Raw genomic sequence first — 23,738 nt, 5'->3', positions numbered from 1 at the left:
AAGGGTAGAGAGAGCTTAAACTAAAAGCCTGAAATGACAGCTGCCAAAAAGAAGCAAGTCAAACTATGCCTTGAAATTAAGAAGTCGAGGTTCTAGAATCACCAGGTACTCTCACTGCTAGAGGAGAGACACTGAAATAAAAAAAAAGAATTGGTTGAAAGTCAGTATAAAGATCAGTAAGTTCTCCAGATTTAGTGCACTCCACTCCAGATTTGCTATGCCTGTGACTATCCCATAGAGCAAATGACGACATCATCACAGAAGGAGACTGAAGCTTCACTTTTGCAGAAGTTGAATCAGAGATACTTTAGGCTAGGGCATGACACAGGCACAGGATGGAGAACTGGATAGATATATGATAACACAAATATAGCAGTGTCTAGTATAGAACCCAGATGGTAATTCTATGGGTATTAACTTCTGTGTATGTTTGAAAATTTTCACAATAAAATAGTAGAGGAAAACTTCATCCCAAATCCAATCTGTTCTCATCATCTCCCCTGCTATCTTCCGAGTCCAGGGTTCCTTCATCTCACCGGGATGACCTCAATGACCTTCAACTGTTCTTCCTGCTTCTGTCCTTGCTCCTCAGTATATTCTCAACTGAGAAACTACAGAATCTTATTAAAGCATAAGACACCTCATGACACAACTTTGCTCAAAACCCTGCATGGCTCCCCATTTCACTGGGAGTAAACTCCAGAGGCTTCCTAATGCCTTCTCAGTTCCTGTGTGGTCTGGACTCCTGTTCCCTCTCTGACTTCATGTCTTACCACCGGGGCCTCTAATATGCTCTGTTACAGCCACATTGGCTTCCTTGCTATTTCTCAAGCACGCCAAGGCCACTCCACAGGCGTGCTCCTGACTTGGCATTCTTTTTGTCTAGAAGACATTTCTTCCAGACAATTGCAGAGCTAACTCCTCACCTCCTTCATGTCTTCCTCATCTCTCACCTTCTCAATGAAGCTTATCATAACTGCTCTTTTAAAATTGCAGTCTCTGCTCCTGGCATTCCCAGTTTGCCTTACCCTGCCTTACTCTTCCTTCTCCACCTCAGATGACATTTTTCACTTTCTAGCAAGCTCTACAATTTACATATTACGTTTATTGCTTATGCGGTATAATTCCTCTCAACTGTCATTTTATATATATCATATCAAAAATTATCGTATATGATTTGTCATATAAAAATACAGGAACCCAGTTGAATTTGAATTTCAGATAAGCAATAAAGCATTCTTTTAGAATAAGTATGTCCCCTGCAATATTTGGGATGTATTCATACTGAAAAGTATTTGTTGTTTATCTGAAATTCAAATGTAACTGAGTCCCTGGATTTTATTTTATTTGGCAACCACGACATATACACACACACACATGCGCGCGCACACGCATACACAAATATAAGGTCCACAAGGGAGTCTCGGATCTACTGTATTGTTCTCTGATATATCCTTAGCTCCTAGAACACTGTTTTTTCATAATATATGTTTAATAAGTGTATGTTGGATGAATGAATGATTACACATTTTCTCATGATGACCTCTAAGAAAACAATAGAGCAATCTGCAGAAGACACATGATCCAGGAAATAGGGGAACCAATATAAGAGCAAGTTAAAGAAATCTCAGGTGACATTGTGGGCTGACCTGGGGAAAGGGAAGAAGTGGAAAGGCCGAAAATGAAACCAACAGATGAACTAGCATATCTTCCTGTGACTTCATTGTGATGGGTTTTACAGTTCGCTAAGGGGATTTAGTGAGGGTTTTTTTGGTCACACTTATGACAACAAAATGAGACATTATTGACTTCAAGGAAAATAGAAAGTGTTACAAAAGGAAAAGTAACTGTGGCACGTGACAGTATTTGCATGATCGTTATAGAGTAAATGCTGAATACTGATTTGACCAACATTGTGGCCAATAGGAGGAAGAGAAGTGTATATGTTTGGCGGGGTGAGGGGGAAGTTTGAGATTTTTTAAATCGTCATCTTCCTACTCTGGCTACATTGGGGTTTATGAGTATAGTATAGAAAATATCTAAAATTTAAAAACTAAGAAAGAACAGCATAATTTTTGGTGACGTGAAGACAAATGAAGAAACAGCTGTAAGAGGTGAAACTAGTTGCCTCTGGGGAGAACTCAGGAGAAAACGAGAGTGGAAAGGGAAGAAAAAAAAGATGGTGCTAGTTTGCTGTTTTTGGTCATAAATCTTATAGCGTCATTTCATTAACTAGATACATGTATTTCTTTCTACAAACTAAAATTAAATTTAAAACTCAGTCCTCCTACTTAGGAAAACAAGAAGAAAAATGGGAAAAATAGAAATTCTAGAGCATCAGCAAGAAACTGTATGTATTTCATCACCCAGAAAATTATTTTGTTGCTATAAAAACCTTATTCTTCTTTCACAACCTAACTAGCAGACTCTCATATACTTTACTATATAAGGATGCAGTTTTATCTGAAATCACTACAAAATTAATGATGATCTTTCCCCCGCTTGACATACTTTAGGAGTCGTAGATAAAGGAAGAGTATTCACACCTTAAGTATAATGGGCTACCTCAATCTCAAATGAGTTTCCTAACATTTTAATAATACTTAATGGTTTACAAAATCTTTTCTAACACCATTTCATTTTATCCTTGAATGTTACTTTTTAAATTGTTTTCATATTACATGTATTTAGATTTCTCCCAACACCAAGCAAAACCACCATAGTATCTTTAGATCAGATCATGACATTAACTTAGGAACACAGAGTTTTGTTATTTGTATTGTTTCCTTTTAGTTCATCTTCTCCTGTTCTATATGGTCATAAAGGACAATTCCAGGGGGTTAAGGGATCAAAATAACATGTTTAGAAAGTCAGTATAGGTTAACTATCTCAGCAGCCATTCTCAGCAACTTCTCACTTTCAGTGTCTACTCTCTAGACTAAGATATCTGAATATTCATGCTCTTAGCTTTCCTTGCAGTAGGGGTGGCCATATGATTCTACTGACCAACGAGTGGTAAGGAGATCCCCAAAAGGAAGCCATGACTGGCACCACTCCTCCCACCCTCTCCCTCTTTCAAACACAGACACAATGTCTCCAGCTTGCAGCAGCCATCTTATGACATTGAAGGGAGAAATGTGAACATGGAAGCCAACACACCAAGAGCAGCAGAGTAGAAGATGGAAAAAGCCTGTGTCCTTAATGGGAAAAAGCCTGTGCTGATGGACCAACAGCAGTAGTAACCAATCTTTGAACTTCACTGAATGTGAAATTTAAGCCACTACCAACACAGTTTTCTGTTGCACATAACAAAATGCAACTGAAATGGATCCAAAGGAAAACTAACAGTGTTGGGAAGTTCAAGAAGGATTCCTGGAAGTTGATCCTTTTGTGCCGAGCCTTGAAGGATGCGTATGTGTTTATCTGTCAAAGGAAGTTGAGGCAGCAGCAGGCAGAGAAGAATATTCCAGCCATAGGAATCAAGTTAGTCACTGATGTAGAGTACTCTTTGCTCACTGAAGATGCTACAGAAGTGTATGTGGTGATGATGGTGAAGAAAACAAGGCCATGTCATTATACCAGCCTGAAGAACCAGGCAGGAGCCCTATAGAGCCATAGAGTTCTGGTTTCTAAATTCAATTTAAAGCCTTTCAAGGACCCTGAAAAGAGAAATAACATGTTTGCATTTTTAAAAGTTTGTTCTAGATGCACAAGGTGCATCTAGAGTGACTAGAAAGAAAGGAAAAAAATAGTAGATACTGTAGTAGGCCAGTGTGGAGGCTAGTGCAATGGTCCAGGCTAAAGGTGGTTGACTGGGCCAGGTGGGATGTGCCTGGTAAAATATTTTTTATATTTAAAAAAAAATCTTTATTATAATTACTTGGTTTTTGCCTAATCTCTTGTCCTATACTTCTCCTCCATCTATCACAATAATAATCAAAATAATTACGTCTCAATCACCTCACATCATTTTATTTCTCGCACCCCAGGATTGATGTTATCCTCTTCCCCAAAAATGCACCACTGATTAACAGGTGGGAATCATGTCTTCTTCTCTGACATCATGTGAGGTGGGTAGAGTGGGGAGCGTATATATTCTCCATTTGACAGAGGAGAAAAGTGAGACACAGAAGACAAATTGGCTTACCAAACATTTTGTCACTTTAAAACAACTTCCAGAATAAGCTCTGAGATTAATCCTTGTATATCATGTTAAGTTAGAAAAACATTTTGTTATAATCGATATGTTGTAATCAACCTTCTCTCTCAACCTCTTCTTTTATAACCCAGCATAAAACTGAGTTATAAGCATAGGTAAAATATATTTCAGAGGTAAAACATATTTCTTTTCTGCTAATTAATTTTAGAGTGTATAAAGTGACATGATTTTTTTAAATCTAGTGGCCATCCTACTGTTCCAGGAAGCTGGATTTTTCTTTAAGTCAGCTGATTAACTATTGAGTAGGAGTCGATTCTCTAAAAGCATCTCTGTCATTCTAGTGTTGATAAAATAAAAATAAGACCTAACAGCACCCTCTATTCCTCCATCTACCACAGTAATCCAAATGATTATGTATACCTTCATCTAACTTTTCTCCAACACAATTCTAATCTACTTTGGAAAAATCTTGGGTTTACTAGCATTTTCTCTCTAGAAACTGGCACAATCCTTAGCACACAGCAATTATTAAACATATCTATTAAACAGTAACCAAAAATTATTGAGTAATTACTAATTAGTAGATTCTGTGTGAAAGACTGTTAATGCAATATCTAATTTAATTTTTACACTAACCTTATGAAGTAGATATAATTACTATCTCTGGGTTATAGCTGAAAAAATGGAACTTAAAGATGTTAATTTATTTAATCAAAAAATTTAATGACAAACTAAGAATAATTTTTACATAATGCTACCTCTCTTGAATATATGAATGAGTGAATAAATAATAACCAGATTGATTTAATTTGCTTACAATTCACTGGGCATTGTACCATCTTTAAAAATTAAAAAAATCACTTGTTTAGACATAATTACCACAGTGTGCTTTTATATTAGTGGTTCTCAACCCAGGGGATATTTGGCAATTTCTGCATACATTTTTGATTCTCACAAATGGGAAAGGGAGTTGTGCTGGAATCTAGTGTGCAGAGGACACAGATGCTACAAACATCCACAGGACAATCCCACACAACAAGGAATTATCTGGTGCAATATGTCAACAGTGCCAGATTTGAGGAACCCCGTTCTTTGTCATATGACTTTGTTCATACAAAGTCAAATTATAGTGAAACCATTCCTGTAAAAAAAAACACATGTTAATCATTTTCCTATTCTCAACACTAAATTCTTAATTTTTCCTGACAGTGGAGCTCTCTTTTTAGTGCTGTTTTTATTCCCATGAGATTAATTAACATGCAAGACTCACAAATTAATATGTTACTCTAGGAATAATAACAGTGATAATAGAAGACCTGTGATGGCTACGTTCCTTTTTCTTGTAGGACAGCAGAACTTTGCTGAAATTCAGACTCGGTAAGGAAATGTATACTGTTTCACGTTGCAAAGGCACTTTGATTGATACCTTTAAGACAGACAAGCCATATGATCAGCAAGGTGCCAGTAAACCATTTGGCTTGGGCCAGCCAGCTATTCACTATTACATTCTTGCAAAGGGAAAGGGAACAAATAAATTCCCCCAGACACATCTCAACGTTATTTAACATCTGTTTCAAAATAACTAACAAGGTATCATGCTGTTTTCCAACCTCGAATATCTGTCAATGAAAAAAACTCTGCAGCAAAATTGCAATTATTAAATCTAGGCACTAGGTGGCAGCAGCACACAAGTGAGTGGGTTTACCCTAGAATAACAATTTAGTGTGGCACTGTTAAAATTCTATTGGAACAAAAAAATATGTTTTTCCCCAGCATTTCTCACTGTTGCCTTGTATTTCTTTTACTAGGCTTAAAATCACTAAGCAGCTTTTGTTTGCTGAATAAATCTACATTTCACTCTAGAATATCCGTGTGAGAGTAATATTTAGTATGCACATGTGTATGTATACATATATACAAATTTTATACATATACTTATGTATATTATATTTATATAAGTTGTATATATTTTATGTAATTTTATGTAATTGTATAAATAATTACATGCAGTATATAATAATAATGAAGGTAAACATGATACAATAATAATAATAGTGACTTTCTATTGAACAATTTATCTCATTAATACTTTTAACAACCTTATGAAATGTATTCATTTTCTCCCTTTGCAGTTTAATTGCCAAGGATGACAGAGATTAAACAACTTGTCCGGTGTCATACAGTGTAATGAACTACAGGAATAGGATTTATGTTATACATTTCTGAGAGCTCAGTCTATGAGCTTTTTGAGACCAGGGATTTTGTCTTAATTTCTATTCTCCCTTACGAAACACAGACAAGTGCTCAACAAATGTGTTATGTCAGCTGTAAGAACAGCTTGTGCCCATTTCATAGTGTCAAGGAAAAATAATTCATGTGGGAAAATAATGGCAATTACTGGCATGCATGTTAAAATGTGGATTACTAGGACCCTTTCTAGATTAATTTAATCAGAATTTCTTATGGAAAGTAGTTTTCTTAAAGTTCTCCAGGTAATTCTAATATATAGCTATTGCTGAGAATCTATAGGGTAGTGACTATGAGTATAAGTTTTTAGTAGTTTTAGAAGCCTTTTCTCACTTCTGTTTGGATAAGTCCTCAAAGGTAGAACTGAAAATACCAAATAGCTATGGAGAAGTTTATGAATGTGATTTTTGGCACTGAAGGATATACCAGCTTGTAGCTCACCAACACTGATGATGTCCCATCCGTTTGTGTTCTATTCATTTTGTGATTAATTTTGTGATTTCAGCGACAGAGTCAGGAATCTATTTCTGTCTATTTAAATAAACGGCAATTTCATGCAAGGCCAACATTCACAAAGATTAGTGATAGATATAATTAGAATCATTTCTGTCCTACATTACTGATTATCTTTTAGGATCTCAACAAAATGTTTAAGATATATCTTGAGATGTGATTTATTATTAATATTAACTCTAAGTTACTATTATTGAACACAGATCCTTGCATATAATGGACAAGTGATAATCTTTTTTACTGTATGAGTAAGTGAATAAATGGACAATGTAGACTGACTTGTTAAGTGATGAGATTCATGGCTGGAATTATTGGTTAATCTTCAAAAACCCACTTCAAGGCATTCTTAGTAATCTCTACCAGTATTTCTATCTAGCCAATTGTTTTTTAAAAATAATTAAGATTGATGGTGACAGCTCAGATAAAGTTCCCCTTTTCATAAATTTTGTTTAACTCAATGATGTAAATGCAGATCTGTTTTCAAAAAATGAAAGTTTGGCAAGCTTTGTGATTGTTTTAACATAACTATGAGATATAATCAGGAACACTTAAAACTATTCTGAGGTGGCTGCAACAAAGGTGGCTTGCCTTTGCAAAAATACAATAGTAATATAGTGTGTTTTGTGGCTTTTTCTTTGTTTGTTTGCTTTGCTTTTTACCAGAAGCTCCCCATGGAAAACTAAGTTCTTTTGTAGGACTTATCCAAGAAGTCTGCCTTGTATGTACTGTACTCCTTTATGTTCAGAAACAATTTAGATCACTACATACAACTCACAGTAACTATCAGCATGAAAGCAATTCCTGGATATGCTAACATGTTGACATGTTCCATATTATAATGCTAATTCTCCCATAAAAGTAAAACCATCTATGTTAATAGTTTTGTTTTGTTTTCTTTTCTTTTTTGTCATTTATATTCCTATAGACTCATCATCCTACAGAAGGGCATTTAGGAGGCTTTCTAACAACACTTCCAGCGATGGTGGCGTACTATCTAGTACTTTAAATCACAGAGAGCTCAGATTTAAAATATTCAAGTGCTGCAGATATAGTAGCAAAAGTAAAGATGGAGACAGAGTCCCTAATCCATACAAATTGTCACGGCACAGCTGTGGAGGTGACTGGGGCATTCTCAGATTCCCAAGATATCAGCAAAGTCCTTTAATCAGCCCATACATTGTTCTGTTCTGTATATAATATTGTTCTTGAATATTAAGTAGCTGATGATTCAGTGCCATCTGGCACTTCCTGGTCAAGCACAGCTCTAATACAGTAAGAATGTGTCAGGAGTAAGAAAAAATTGTTTCCAATGAGGATAAAGTGTCAGAACGAATCAGAGAAGTGAGGTGAGAGTATGAAGGAGGGCCGAATACCACCCACTCAGGATGAACAGAAGGGGTGGGTAGGGCACCAAAAGCTTTGTCTCATTGATCTTGTTTGTCCATGCAGCCTATAAGGAGGTATTTTGAGTCTGTAGGTTGTTTCTTGTTTTTTGGTTTTTTTTTCCTCAGATATCGTGAAGTGCGGGTCTGTGATACATTGAGAAGGCTGGGCTTAGTTGACAAAATAGCCACAACTTATACAGGTCACACAAGTTGTCCTTGACATTCAGAGTCCCTGAAGATGGAGCATTTAGCGTGTAATAGAAGAACTTGGAAATTTTCTTTATTCCTTCCCGGTCCTTTTTTGTTCTGTAAAAATGAGGATGTCCTTGCAATTTAACCACAGGCTTTTGCATGTATCAGGTTTACTGGAGCCTTCAATGGCCATGCCAGAAGGTGCAAAGTGGTCTGCAAATGAATCTAACCCATGACCTCAGACCTTATAGTTGGAGGGAACACCTAGATGAAAAAACTAGGTAGAAAGAATATCAAGAGGGAGGTCTTAGAAATGAAGGCTAAATGCTCTTCCATGAGAATGGAGATAGAAGAAAAGCGGAGGACCTAGACCACTTCTGAGAACACGTGTGCAGGACCTGGTTTGATTCCCAGGCCCATGGAGGAAAGATACAGGCAACTTGGAGTGTGCCCAGACCATGGCCAGGATGGCGAAGCATCCCGCAAACAAACCTCCATGCGGGAAAGGCTGAGTGAACTCCTTAATTAGCTGCCACTTACAGTTTAAGAAATTTCAACTATAGGCCAGGCTCTTAATATACAGCAATCTGGAATGCAGATATTTCTATATCTATTTTACAGATAAGGAAACAGGCTCACAGAACAGCAGTGGCTCACCAGACAACACTATTAATTATGGCACAGCTGGGGAGGGAAAGTCTTAGCTGGTGGTGAGAAATATAAACTACCTACAAAGTATCCTAGAGATTAGCAGTCCAATGATTTCTTTTTCACAGATGATGACAAGGAGCCCTGACATGATATGACTTGCCCAAGCTGGTTTTGCCCAGATCATCAGAGACTTAACTTTGTTGAGCCTTCAAACAGTGCTTCCCTCATAACTTCACAACTAAGAAACCCTTTTACTTTATTTTTCTTTTAAACTTCGTGTTTTGATGGGATAAAGATGATAACAATGACAGCCATTCCTTATTAAGAGGCTACTATGTGTTCATTACTATGCTAGGTATCCTCTCTAGTTCTCACGACAAATCTGTCATATATGTCATTAATCCCCTTTGTATAGATGAGGGATTTCATTCTCACGGTCCTTGCATGACTTACTCAAAGTGACAAAACAGTACCAGGGCTCTGTCGTATATTTTATTCTAAAATCTGCATTCTTTTTATATATCATACTGAGAGAATTTGTCTGCAAATCTTATTCATTAAGCGATAACTTAATACCCACTTGAATTAATCAAAGGCATATAAATGCTATGTAAAACATCAATTGATTAATAGAAAAAAAATTATTAATCTCGGAAGCTAAGCAGGGTCGAGCCTGGTTAGTACTTGGATGGGAGACCATCTACGAAGACCAGGTGCTATAGACATAAAAAATAAAAAAAATAAGGGATTGTAAGCTGACAAGGTCCTTGCAATCTGTGAGGTCAACCAAAAGTTGCCTCGCCTAAAAAAAGAAAAGAAAAGAAAAATTATTATATTAATTTGACCTAAAGTCTGATGTTTTGGGGGAAGATAAAAATTCCATTTTGCTTCGGGATACTGAAATTAGATGATAAACCCCTCACCTCCCCGCCCCCTGCCATTTCTGTAAGCGTGAGACCTGGGAGTCTAGATAGCTCAAGGTGGAAACTACTTTGTTACATTATTATAAAAAATAATTCCTGCTGATTTTATGTTTCCGAACTTGATATTATACTGAGTTAAATAATAAACCTCAGGGAGTTTACTCACATATTTTTAGCTAAAAGCACTGATCAACAATTGTGATTTGCTTTCCATTAAGGTTCCCAATGAAAATTATGAGCTGTTAAAGGGGTTACTAATCTTTTCCTATAGAAACAAAGGCACTATAAACATGCAAGAGGTAATGAGCACTGTGTTTTTCTCTCTGAGAGAGAAAAATTACAAAAGACAAATGATAGATGGTGCTTGCTAGAAATTTTAATTAAACCTGTGAGTGAAAAATTCTGAATCAGGCTGCACTCATACATGACCTGCTGAAATAGCAGAGGCGGGGACATGCATCAGGAAATAGATATCCTGTGAGAGCAGCCACAATATCCTTGAGTTTCATTTAATCTAGCTCTCCATAAAGCATAGCTCTGAAGGGCCTTCTAGGAGACCCCTCTAGCTCAGTGAATAACTCAGAATACAATGCAGTCTGCCCTTGGTTGCTTAGTGACACCAGAGTGTAGACCACAGCATGTCTTTAGAGTGTGTATGCTGTCCCATTTGTCAAAGGAGAGTATGCCCTGCCATTCTGCACTGCTGCCTTTGCTGCAGTCATTAAATAATTAAAGCCTTGACGATGGAAGATTCCATATATATAATCATATAACTATGATTAAAGAATACAAGCTATACACATAAATATCATAATTCCTCTTATTGCCTGCTCTACAAGAAAGACATTTAGGAGAGTCATCTTTTCTCACCCATTTTCCCACGTGTTCCTGCGTCAGGTTTTGACATGCATTGGGAGACTGGAGGAAGAACTTAAAACTTAAGACATAAACATGGTTCACTCCTGACTTCATCACTTGTACGTTGTTACAAGTGATGAAGTTTGGTCTTCATCACTTCATCACTCTGGTTTGGTCTGTTAATTCCTCAGGTTCTCATCTGTAAGTCTATATAACTTCAGGGCTATTATAGGGCTAAATGTCCTTAATTCAAAGTGCTATGTAAATAGTCAAACATTAAATAAACATAAGATACTGTAACTATTTTTTCTTTATTTATAAACCACACATATTCTCCTTTACCATACATTTTGAAAGTTAAAGTCTTATATAGCTGATTGAATTTAATCTTGAATCCAGTTAGAATTAAAATTCCTGTAAGTCAATACACATTATGAGAAAAGCATGCTATTCTTTATTAAAACCATCCTTGATACATGTTTGTCTCCTGTATGAATTCTACCAAAATAGCTAAATAAATAAATAAATAAATACCTCCTGTTCAAAAGAATATATCATTTTAGTATCAGTAACTCTTGTGCCTTTAATTTGTATTTCAAATTATAGAATCAAAACCTTAAAGCCAAGGTCACAATTAGTGCTTGATGATCTGCCAAGTGGTCATTCAGCTTAAGCCCAGTCTTTGTGGTGTTGTTTCCGACTTTCTGGGAAAGACTTAGTGGATCCCTAGTTCCTCTTATCTCCCTCCAGAGCAGAAGTGACTTTCATTGGGTGTAGAGCTGCCTGGGATCAAGGCCACTTTCCTAGTATTCCCTACAGGTAGATGGAGTCAAGTGAGTCAGGAACTTTCCTTAAGTGGCACAGGCACTTCATCCTTTCTTCACCCTTTCCTTCACATTTCTGCCTGGGGCACAGCAGGACCATGTGTCTGAGACCAACCACTAGTGAGGGCAGAGTGAAGAGCTGGAGAAACCTTGAGTCCCTGAGGACTTTGAGGAGCAGAGTCATCAAACCAGCTCTGAACTTTCATGATGGAGAAATCATGTTTTGTTTGTTTCTGTTACTCACTGCCAACTAATGAAACCAGTTTTCCACATCTCTGTTTTCAGAGTCCCTCAAGTTTCAAAAAGCCTGCCGTATGTCTCAATGATACCTGCTTATTGTAGTGCAATACTTTTGGCAAATATTTATTATGCAACTCTCATATGCAAAACCAAGTATCAGAGAGTATGTTGTACAGAGACAAGCTAGTAAGCAACTCCGACACAAGCCATACCCCTAAGATCCTTAATAGGGAAGAAAGAGAAATGTGGGATGTTTAGGATCAGCCTCCTTAACAGAGAAATGTGGGGAAGAAGAAGCGTTTGTTGGAGGAAGGACATTAAGAGTAACGACTACAAAATGAGATGTTAGGCAATGAGCAGAGAAAGGAGATGCATTCCAGAAAGAGAAACAATATTTCTAAAGACTTTTGAGCAGGAAACAGCATAGTGTGTTGAAAGAAGAAAAGTCCAAAATGGCTAAAGCAGAACACGGAGACACCGGATGTTAAGTGGAGAGGTGAGCAAGGTCCAAAACTCCTCACTCTATTTTCTATCGTCTCACCATCACCTCCCTAAACTATGGGGATAGACAAAACACGAGAAAGATGATGAGAGTTCACGAAGAAGAAAATTCTAGGGCCCATTTTTCAGAATTTTCCTGTGGGCGAGGAGATAGAATTTAAACCCACACCCTAGAACCAAAGTGTTTCCTAATTCTAGGGTTTTATTTTTTCCCCAAAAAGGAAAAACACTGCAGTGAGAAACGATAACACTTAATGGGATCATTGTTTTGCCCTAGTTTATGTAAGAATGAACAGACCAGACTAAAACATGCAAGTCATCCCTCTCAACAGAACACTTCTTGTTCCCCTCTGTTTCCAATCCTTCTCATTTACAAAAATAAATAAATAAATGTAACTCTCCGCTTTGACAGAAGCTGGCTTCTCAGAAAATTTTTTGTTTCCTACGTAAGGAAATATTAATGAATTCCACTGAATAAATGTGCATACACACTTTTAACATCCTCCATCGTACTGAAAAGAGTTGGAAAAAGGCTGTTTAAAGGATTAAATCATTCACAGAGGACACTAGAGGGCAGGTATCCTTTTAAAATCGACTTTAATTTCCAACCAGACATCTTAGCACTACCACTGCAGGTATGCATGCCTAAATGGGTCCCATTTTCCAGAACCGTTCACATATAAGGGGGAAAAAAAATCTGCTACACTGCTCCTCAAATAAGCCAAGCTTTGTATTTGCTTTTTCTGTCACCTCTACACTGCTTTCTCTGCTCTTCTCAAGCTTGGCTTCTTCTCATTTAGGTGTCACTTCAAACATCATTTCCTTGGAGAGGCCACCTCTTTGAGCTTTACATAAAGTAACTCCTCCTGAATCTCATTACTGTCTTGCATCAAATGTTTCCTTCTAACGTTTACCAGAACCCAAAGTTACCTTGCATATTTGCCCATTTGAAAACAGTCTATTTCTATTAGAAAGTATGCTCTTTAAAAGCAGTGACCTTGTCTTATTCACCTCTCTATTCACAAGGAGCTAGAAAAGAATTTGTGGAGTGTCTGCCGAATGAATAAATGGTCAGTGCTTTAAAATGAATATTATTATTATTCATATTACAGATGACTCACCAAGATTTCAAATAACTTGATCAAGGTTATGCAGCAAGTCAATGGCAAAATTAATTGACCCCAGAAACTCTTTTAAGCTATAAAAGCTTCTTCTCTTAACTAAATTTTTTTTGGGGGGAAAAGTAATCTCTCTTAAGAAAATCATCATTTTCAAAATTCTAGTTTCTTCTTTGCTTCTTCTATTATATTAATGTCCAATCAAGTCTACCCTCAAAATACTACTCATATTGTCCATTCTTTCTATTCTTTCTGCCTCCATTTTAATTAATGCTCATATCCTATGAACAACTGGAATGACCTCCTAATTAAGAGCTTTAGTTTCTTCCTGCTCCAACCTATAATTCTATACACAAATCTCTGCTAGATTAACTACCTTAAACTTTAATTTTATCACCTCCAACTGGTGTCTAATGCCTTTGGGTTAAATTGTCATTTTTCGACTTTATATTCAAGGCCCTCCATAATTTTCCCTCATCTGCTTTTCTCACATTACTTCTTATTTGAGCTTTTTACATTATCTCCAGATAAACTGGCTCACTCACTATTCAAACATCTCAAGTTCTTCCTATTCCTCTAATATGCTCTCCCTAAAATCCTCCAAAAACTCTCTCCCACATTCAAATCCTATTCATTTCTCAAGACACTAGTAAATTTCCAGTCTCTCTGAAAACTTACCAGATAAATCTAATGCACACAGATTCACCTGTATCTAAGTTCATCAGTGCCTAGAACAGTGCCTAGCTCATTATAGGTGCTCAGCAATTCTTGCCAAATGAATTACTGCAACTATCATTGAAACCATGTTCTGTCTTATGGCACCTTTTATTTTATTTGAGCTATTACTCTTGGGTTCTTTCCCAACTGCATCTTCGAGGTCTGGGGCCATGACACCCACTAGCTCCTTATACAGAGAAGGTAATACCTATTATCTAACAGATTATTTCACATGCTTTAACCAAGTGAGCCAAATGCCATATAGTATTATTGATAAGCTTGTCCTCTCTAATTTGTTATATGGCTCAGGTTTTAGCAACTATGCTTAAATCAACTAACCCTACAGATCTTTTCAGAGAGACCACTTGAGATTCAAAAGTATGTCCCTCCTTTTTCTTCATTGATTCATCGTGAAAACAAATGATTATAATCTAAGCCACTTCTTGTTGGAACCCTAGCTGCATTCTTTTTTAACTTTTCTGATCCTCATGAAATGATAACCCCACAGTTGTGATGTGCCAAGGGCATCCGAGATAGAAACCAGTACAAAACACATCCATACACTTCAGGGTAACATATACAAAAGAAATAGTGACCAGTGTTACAATTTCTCAATGCTATGTATCATCATTTAATAAATGGCATGAAAATTCAGAGGAAGTACTTAGTGATGAAGGCTGAGGCATTACGGAAAGATACCTGAAACTGTCTTTAACAACAGAGAAAAATTACTGACCCCCTTGTACACATTGGACTGTTCTATACAGTCCTGACCTTCTATAAATTTGTAATCTATAATTTAACTTTAATAGCTTTACATATATTTTTGAAAGAAAGACAGATGAAACTGACAACTTGTTCTTTAATTGCTTGAGCATTGATTTAATCCACTCACAAAGAGGTCTGCCCAACCACTATAGCCAAAGCAGTCACATCCAATACCTCCCTTCTACTTTATCCTGTCCTCCTTATTAGTAAATGAGAAAAGTTTAATGGCAAGAATCAGCAAAACATGCCAATAGGATGAATCCTGCCCTATCTGATTTCTGTAAATAGTTTTATTAGAACACAACTATTCCTATGGCTGCTTTTGTGCTAAACCAATAGATTGAGTAGTTGTGACAGAAACCAAATGGTGCACAAAACCTAAAATATTTCTATCTGGTCTTGTACTATCTAATCCTTGATCTATGTGTTTATTGTCTGCCTCCTTTCTTCTGGAATATGAAATGACACTGTTTTGTTTCTGTTCTAACCATAACACTAGTGTTTGGTGCTTAATATCTGTTGCCACTCACAGACTTTATAGGAGAAGGGATATTGTGTTAACATTTACCCAAAGTTCTGAACTTGCCACATGTCTGGAATCACTGCCTTCTCCATATATATATGTAATGAACTCATGTAAAGAAATTTGTAAGTGGCCAAACAGTACTCTGGAAGAGTAGTCCTGAACCAAGGAACAGTTTTCATAGAAAATGCCTTGGTCTTACTGTCAGGCTTATTGGGGGCAGAGCACTGTATTTTTACAGCCCTGCTATGCTAAGAGAAACATGTCCTAAATCACCAGGCAGACTTGGAACTGAGAATCTGGATAACATCTGGAATAAGAGCTTAGAGTAACAACTTTATGAAAACTTGTTGATAGGACAACCAGCCTGTGTTTTTTTCTTAATTTATTTGACTCAGCAACTGATATTACCGAGTTTTTTATTTTAAATCTACCACATTTGTAAAATACAAAAACACAATTTCCTGTCATTCTCTTTTAGTTTGTATGAGTAGCTTACAACTTTATCCAATGGTGAAATTCTCACCAAAATGACTCTTTATTAACAAGTGGAAATTCTGACCTATTGAAAACCAGCCAATTCCTCTATGCCAGGCAGATGTGTCAGGACAAGCCAAAATTGACATTTTGCTTTTCAAATATTCTGTTTAAGGGCAAAAGATAAACTTAAATGTTTCAGTTTAAAATATCATATCTGGAATTTTTATCAGATACCTCTCCAGGCTGAGCCACCATGGTCATAACCCACCCACTTCCCAAGGCAATATAGTTGAATGGTATTCCCCCAATTTTATACCTTTGCAATACATTCTCTACACTTTGGCCTGAGTGATTGAAAATGTAATTTAATGACATCTCTCTGCTTCAAAAAATCCTTCAGAATCTCCATATTGCCTTCAGGAGAAAGCCAAAGCAGGTGGCCCATCATGAGTTGACGCTGAGTGCCTGTCTACCTCATGTCTCCCCTTGCCAGGAGCCTTGCATTCCCTCTCCTACTCTTGCCCTTTGCTCTGAGGGCTGTGCTTCTAAGAATTCTGTTACTGTTTCATTTTTATCTCTGCTCCCTTTCATTCTTTTCTATCTCTTTCTACCTTTCCCTTTTCTCCGGTGCCTCTGAGCCTTAGTGCATGTTTCCTTTCTGATTCTGATGGAAACACTGTGCCTTCTTTTTGTTTGGCTAACATCCTTGAGTCTCATCTCAGACTTCTTTCTTCTGATAGCCTTGCTTGATTTCAGAAGTCTGAATGAATAGAAAAATCCTGTGATAAGTAACACTGCTAAGAATTCAACTCCAAGAAATGGATCACATGAAAGATTGATGAAAGATAGAGGTTAAATTAAGCTTTAAAGTTTCCTCCAACATGATCTAAATTCTTAAAGTCAGTACTTCCCCAATAGTTTTTCTTTAGAGACTCACCCTAAAATACAAAGAACTGTGACTAGGGTTATCAGATAACTGTATTTCTGACTAATTCAGTTTGTGCCTTCAAAAAATACACTTATATAAAAGAAAAAAATTACTTTTAAGAGAAGCAAGGAGAGGTATGACAATTTAGTGAAAAGAATACACTCATAGTCCTTGAACAACAAAAACTGTCAGGCAACATCATCCTTTTTAACCAAGTGACATCTGAATAGTGAAAAAGCACTTTGCACCCAGCCAGCAAGAGTTGTTCAGTCAAACTTGGCGATAAATGGGAGTCAAGGCTGTCATAGCCAGATTAGCACAACAGACTTAGGTTTCACCTTCATTTAATAGTAACTTGCTTCATAAGTCTTTATGCAATGTCTTTCAACAGTTCCAAGGAAAGTTATATGTAATGTTTCTGCACCCTGATTTGGTCAGGTATTCTGGTGTTTTATAACATATGTTCAGGTTCATTAAGAAGCTTTTAAAAGTTACTTTTCAAGAACAAACCTCTTTCTCTTGCTTGTCAGTTATTAATGTCAATAACCAGTTAAATTATATTTCTTTGTCAGAATTATTAGTGTATGACCAATTATTTACATTTTTAAGCATGATCTTTACAAAAAAACAGAGCTTTGCACAGAAATTTTATCCTCAAGGTTTCTAATAGTTCACTGCACATGGCATACACTCTTGTATTTTGTGAATGAATGAAGGAATAAATTACAGATAAAGGCATTTAACAATACTGTTTTAGAAATCTGAACTAATTATCATAATGGAGTTTCAAAATATACACATTCTATTTAAATAATTTATAAAGTGTGGCTTTTCTAATGATTATTTTTTATTTATGTGAAACAGATAAGACTTATTCAATTAAGCTATTCTTTCTAGATCATAATTTATTAATATTTAAAAACTAAAATTGAACCAACCCTCCTATGTACACTCAGGGCTACAAATCCAAATCCTATCTAGATCATAATTTATTAATATTTAAAAACTAAAATTGAACCAACCCTTCTATGCAACCTCGGGGCTGCAAATCCAAGTCTTATTCCATTGCTATCCTCGTTAACTTATATTGTACCAAAGTAATAAATCACACGCAATAGGCAAGGCACTGCTGATATGTCAGAGGTTATGTATGGTGTCAGGAGCAGAGATTTGGGGCCATGAGGTTCCAAACGAGTTAAACCACGAAGGGCCATTTGTACAATGGGAATATTCTAAAATTATATGTTGCTTCATTTTCATTCCACAAGCATATTATCTTAAATATTTTAAAGCAAAGACTAAGATGATATTGCATACAGAAGCTAAACCGAGGTTTACACTTTTGAACAATTTTAATAATAAGCTTAATGAAGGAATGCTCTGGAGCATGGGAATAGCATTCCGAAAAGACAAAAATACTAAGTTATTGCCAGATGGATGTTTTCATAAAATATTATGGGAAAACCAAAGGAGAACCACCATTTTAATACCTCACTGAGCAAAAAGGTAAATTATTCACTTTTTGGTGCCCGACTACCCTCATGGGTTTGGAAGCCAAGGCTCCACAGTGAAAGCAAAGTGAAGAGGCTTTTCCCTTAATTATCTAAGTAATTACCTTAAACGTCTGCTTTGCTTTGGCTGTGGAGACATAGTCACAACCATGAAGACCCTACTGAAACAAGAAGATACGAAATCCATAAAATGCTCTCCATCTCTGTTGTAGAAATGCACACGAACATTACCTGAAAATGCAAACTGTGATCTTTTGTAACAAGATTAAAGAAAACCTTTTTTTTTTTTTCAAGTTACAATGAGAATGACTATTATATTTTTTCGTATCCCACAGTGAAGGGAAGTTTTATTGCCTAATAATCCACACTAAATGATAACGGAAGCATATATAGTCTGAGAATTATAGACCGTGTTGGCCATTGGCAGTTTAAAACACAAATGTTAGAATTATTTATTTGCTGGGATCTTTGGTTTCCTGTTCCTTGCTGAGAGTTCTTACTATAAAAATAATAGATACATGTAAGAAAATAATTTTGCCTGGGAAACAGAATCAAATCCATGTTTTATTTCCACAAGAATAACATAATAGACTCTAGAGAATGTCTGATGAATTCCTCAAGAAAATTGTTAAGTAAATAAAGTGGTTATTTTCAGTGTGAAACTTCCTACTTTGGGGGATATCCTGCCATCTTGTTCTGACTTCCCATTCAGCACACTGATGTTGTCCACTTGTTTTTATTCAAGGCCCTAAAATTATATTTACCTTTCAGAGAACTGTGTGATGCATGAGACACTCTACCACTTCCTTCTGTTGTAATCGAAAATGTATTTATGCAGTGTTCTAAGCTCACAATGGTTACATACTCATACTGAGACACCTGCTTCATCTAAAGGGTGATTTGTTGAAAGTTTTTCAGTCAGAATTAGAGGACATGCCCCAGATTCTCTGCCTGAGCATTAGGGTTCCAAAGTAAAGTCAGCCTTGGGAAATATTTTTCTCTCTCTTACCATGGTTAGATACTATTATGGCCGTAATTTCTTTATCTACCAGTCAAGGCTATCTCCACTTTTATCTTTAGACTATTTCATCTTCATATTTCCTCTAGTTGACATATATAAATGTGTTATCCATCAAATCTATGGGTAGTATACATGAGAGAAAATCCTATTCAATGTTTGGTGCCAAGATGTCAACAAAATTCAGATGTTTGTGAAATTCTTTCAGTGCACATTGTAGTATTTCTTTTGTTATAAGATGTTGAGTAAGTACAGAAGATAGATGAGATCTCCAAGGCTGGATATGAGAGACGATCCTCACTTTGCTTCTGAGAACAATTTTAGTTCCTTGTCACGCTGACTGTAGGTTGTTAGGAAAATGGGAGGAGGTAGAAAGGTGGTTTGCTAACATCACCATGAGAGAGAAAATTTGTGATTTGTACATTGTGGTCTCAAGTGCTTCTTTGTGTAAAGCTGGAGCCCACTTTAGCCTTAGTCTTATCAGGTGGGTAGGTAATAAAACATTAAAAAAAAAAAATCCTAAGGTTCAGTGTGCCATATGAATTTCCACAGTTTTTCTATTAACCTATGACTTCAAATGACCAAAAAAAGTTCTAGACTGGGTACAATTATCATGGCTAACATATTGGTGGATGATGACAAATTAACGTGTTACCATCTGGGTGCTACAGTTTCAGAATGGGATTCTTAGAAACATTATGCCTGATAGACCAGTTTTAAGTAATATCAGCCCTTTACCAGCCTTCAAGTGAGGCCTCTGTGAGACAATCCAATTATTTCTGTCCCACATATTCTTCAAGACTGGATTTCAAGAAGAATATGACAAATGGCTGTGTTCAGAATGAAAGTTAGAGACTGTTATCCAAGGTGTCAGTTTCTGGAAAAATGAATAAATAAAAAATGGATGGTAGGTTAAAAAAAAAAAAAAAAGGATGACAGAGCTCTTTACATGGTGATTTCTCAAATAATTATAATTTTTTTCCATGGAGTCTATAGTCCCCTAAAATTGATCTATAACACAAAATAGAGTATAAGAACTTTGGGCTAGAGAGAAAGCATTTCTCTACAATAGCCAAGAGTACTATAAGGACAAGGTGTGAGTGTGGTGCAGGAGGATCAGAAGTTGGCAAGAGATGCTAGTGTGTAAAAGAAATGGCAGTGTAAGAGAAAGCTGCAACTAAGAGAAAAGTAATGTAATGTAGTGATTTCTTGCTGGTGTTCTTTTACGGAAATAGGGCAACTATCTCTAAATAACTTGCAGTCTTTTTTTTTTTTTTAGTAAATCAGGATTTTCATTACAAAACAAATTGAGAATACATTTTAAGGCCAATATTAAACCCAAATCATTATACTTTATCCCTCCCAAAATCTACACAGATTTCCTCAAGATCTTAATATGCTTTTAACAAGATGGCAGGAAATGGCAGAAAATATCCTAAAACAACACACAACCAAGCTTCCACTAAATACATTAATACTTGTATAATCGAAACACACCATTCCAGTGAACAAAAATTTGCTGTGAATTAGTAAGGCTCCTGCTGTGAAGGGCTTGGAAGTTAGGTAAAGAAAGGAGGCACCTGCTAAGTCCAAGACCAAGATTCCATGATTTTATTGAGGAATTGAAATTAAAAATCTCAAGTATGAGAGAGGAAATGCAGTGCAAAATGACAAGTCATGCAGAAACTTAACTCATTAATTTTATGAGAAGTATACCACTAAATAAATGAGTCCTATTTTATTAAGTCCCTGTTTTAATGGCAAAATTTCCATCATGCTTGAGTACATTCAGGACAAACTCAAGATGGCCAAATTTGCAATGTGTGTTTCTTAATGAATCTGGCTGCATCCTATTTATTAAACTTAATTCCATGGGAGAATCGTATATAATTTATAATGAAAGATATTTCACAGTTTATTCTTTGGCTGCTAGAAGGCTCATCAATAATTCAAGATCACAACACATATATAATTATTTCATTTCTTTCCCTTTTGCAAAAAAATTGTTCACATTTTGATCATTAAACACATTCACAATTATATTGGCATCGAACATATAAACCAAAAAATATTATTGTTGGAAAGAACACAAAAGGAAGGAAGAGAAAAATCTTATAAACTTTACAGTTTCACATTACTATGTGATGTCTACTTTGTAATGCAATGCAAATGATCCTTAAATCAAAACCACAGTGAACAACTGTTTTCATTTTCATTAAGATAAAAACAAACTTCAAAGGAAAATTTACTGTGTAAAATTTAAAATATATGAAATTAAATATGTAAAAATGTATAATATGATTTAACCCTGGATCAACACTTACTAGCTGGATTATCTTGGGGAAATTGTTAAATCTCTATTATCTGCAATTTCCTCATTGATACAATATACAAATTAACAATCGCACTGATTTTTCTCAAAGAGTAGTAATGAAAATAAAATGAAATGATATATAAGTGAATATACTTTACAAACCACAGAAAAGTAAAATATTTTCTACCATCCTCAGCTAACAGAATAAAAACAGTTAAGAAAAATGTCATTTAAAAACTATCTGAAATTCCTTTTTAGAGAACTTGCTTTCAAAATCATTAATTGCTATACCAAAAGTTTTCAGTTTACACTTTGTCATAAGCTTAATTTAGACCCTTTCATAAAAGCATAAAAAGGTACGCGAGATAATTTCACCTCCATACTCCGCCACAGCATGTTCAGAAATTCTTTCATACATAATCGAATTAAAGGATTTAATCTTAACTGCATAAAAGCAAATTGGAAATATATATAATTGGAGTAAATTGAGAGAATGCCTTAGTTTTTCTATTTCCAGAATAATTTTTTTATTCTTTTCAAGTTTGGTGAAATTATTGAAAAAAAAAAAAACTCAATAAATATGTGGAACGATGTAAAAATGATTCTGGTTGGTTTTCTGAAAAAAATTTTTTTGGAGGGCAGTGTTACTGTTTTGTAACTCTTTGTTTTTTGGATACTTTCTTCTGACTCTCCAATAGGGTTTGGTCATTAAATTTAGTGTTTTCAAAGCACACCAGCAAAGGAATAAGCAAATTAGGAGCTATACATTAAGTACGAGTAAATTAACAAATGTTGAAAGGTTGAGAAGCAATACTTACAACATGGCATACTAGAAGACTAGATATCTGAAATAGAAGGAAAAGCGCAGACTGTAGTTAAAGCTATGGGCTCTGAAATCAGATATGCTGAATTCAAAGAAAGGTTTTGACTCATAGCTGTGTGGCCTTTGGCAAGTAATCCATTTCCTAAGGCTTGGTTTCCTTAGTGTTTAAATGGAGGTAACAACAGTGCCTATCTCAAAGAGTTGTGAGGGCTAAATAAAAGAATTCAAGGGGAATACTTAGAAAAACACCTGACACACAGAAAACCTTCAGTGAGTGTTAAATAGTATATGTAATAAAATGTAGACAAAATAAAAGGTTTATTTTTCTTACAAAATTCTTGTCTAGGGTTTTAAATTTCAGGCACAAAAATCAACTTGAGATCTCTTTTAAAATCAAAATGTCAAATCACTAATTCAACTTTCTCATATTGTGCTTTTTCACTACACACACACACACACATACACACACACACATAAGCACACAGCACACTATAATATATATATACACATATTTGTATGTATATATGTATGTGTGTGTGTGTATCGATAGATGATGGATGGATGGATGGATAGATAGCTAGATACATGGAACAAATTTATCTTAATGGCAGGAAGGCTATAGCAATGTAGAAACTGGGAATACAGATTATAAGATCTATCTACTTCCTCAATAAAGCCATTTTATTTCCCAATGCTTCTGTAAGTTTAATTTTGATTTGGGGCTAGTGAAAAAAAAATTGTACGTTTATTCTAGATACAAGGTGAAAGAGAGTCACAAATTTATTGCACAAGTTAAAGGCATGGTAAACCTTGCTAATCCAGGTGGAGAGGAGTAAGAATGTTTATCAGGTCAGGTGAAAAGTAGACACTATTTTTAATTCTACTCTTTGCTAAGTGGCCAACAGTAACACATTCTCAGGAGAAAAGTACTTGGTTTTGAGCTCTCATTTACTTATTGTTCTTCACACTTAACATACCTCAACAATTAAATCAAGAAGTGAATTCTCTAACATAAATAAGAATACAGAGAACTGCTCATAAATAT

At 35.7% G+C, this 23,738-nt stretch overlaps 1 protein-coding gene across 16 annotated transcripts in view; it reads right to left on the bottom strand.

The window, feature by feature from the left end:
- Positions 1 to 23,738, bottom strand: part of GAS2 (growth arrest specific 2) — a 121,349-nt gene that overhangs the window by 24,174 nt on the left and 73,437 nt on the right. For 7 of the 16 annotated variants that reach the window (XM_039865820.1, XM_039865792.1, XM_039865767.1 and 4 more), the window contains exon 8: positions 18,643 to 18,696. The exons of 6 other annotated variants lie outside the window; for them this stretch is intronic. In XM_039865820.1, the coding sequence (XP_039721754.1) occupies positions 18,643 to 18,696 (54 nt within the window). Of the gene's footprint in view, positions 1 to 11,344; positions 11,413 to 16,776; positions 16,782 to 18,642; positions 18,700 to 22,261; positions 22,267 to 22,437; positions 22,716 to 23,738 lie in introns of those variants that run through there. 3 more of the 16 variants (XM_039865862.1, XM_039865884.1, XM_039865866.1) reach the window with 3 other exon arrangements.

Source organism: Pteropus medius, unplaced genomic scaffold, assembly GCF_902729225.1.
Source record: "Pteropus medius unplaced genomic scaffold, Ma_sr-lr_union100, whole genome shotgun sequence".
NCBI classification, from domain to species: domain Eukaryota; kingdom Metazoa; phylum Chordata; class Mammalia; order Chiroptera; family Pteropodidae; genus Pteropus; species Pteropus medius.
The sequence above is the reverse complement of the archived record's forward strand: the minus strand, read 5'-3'. Positions and strand labels throughout refer to the sequence as shown.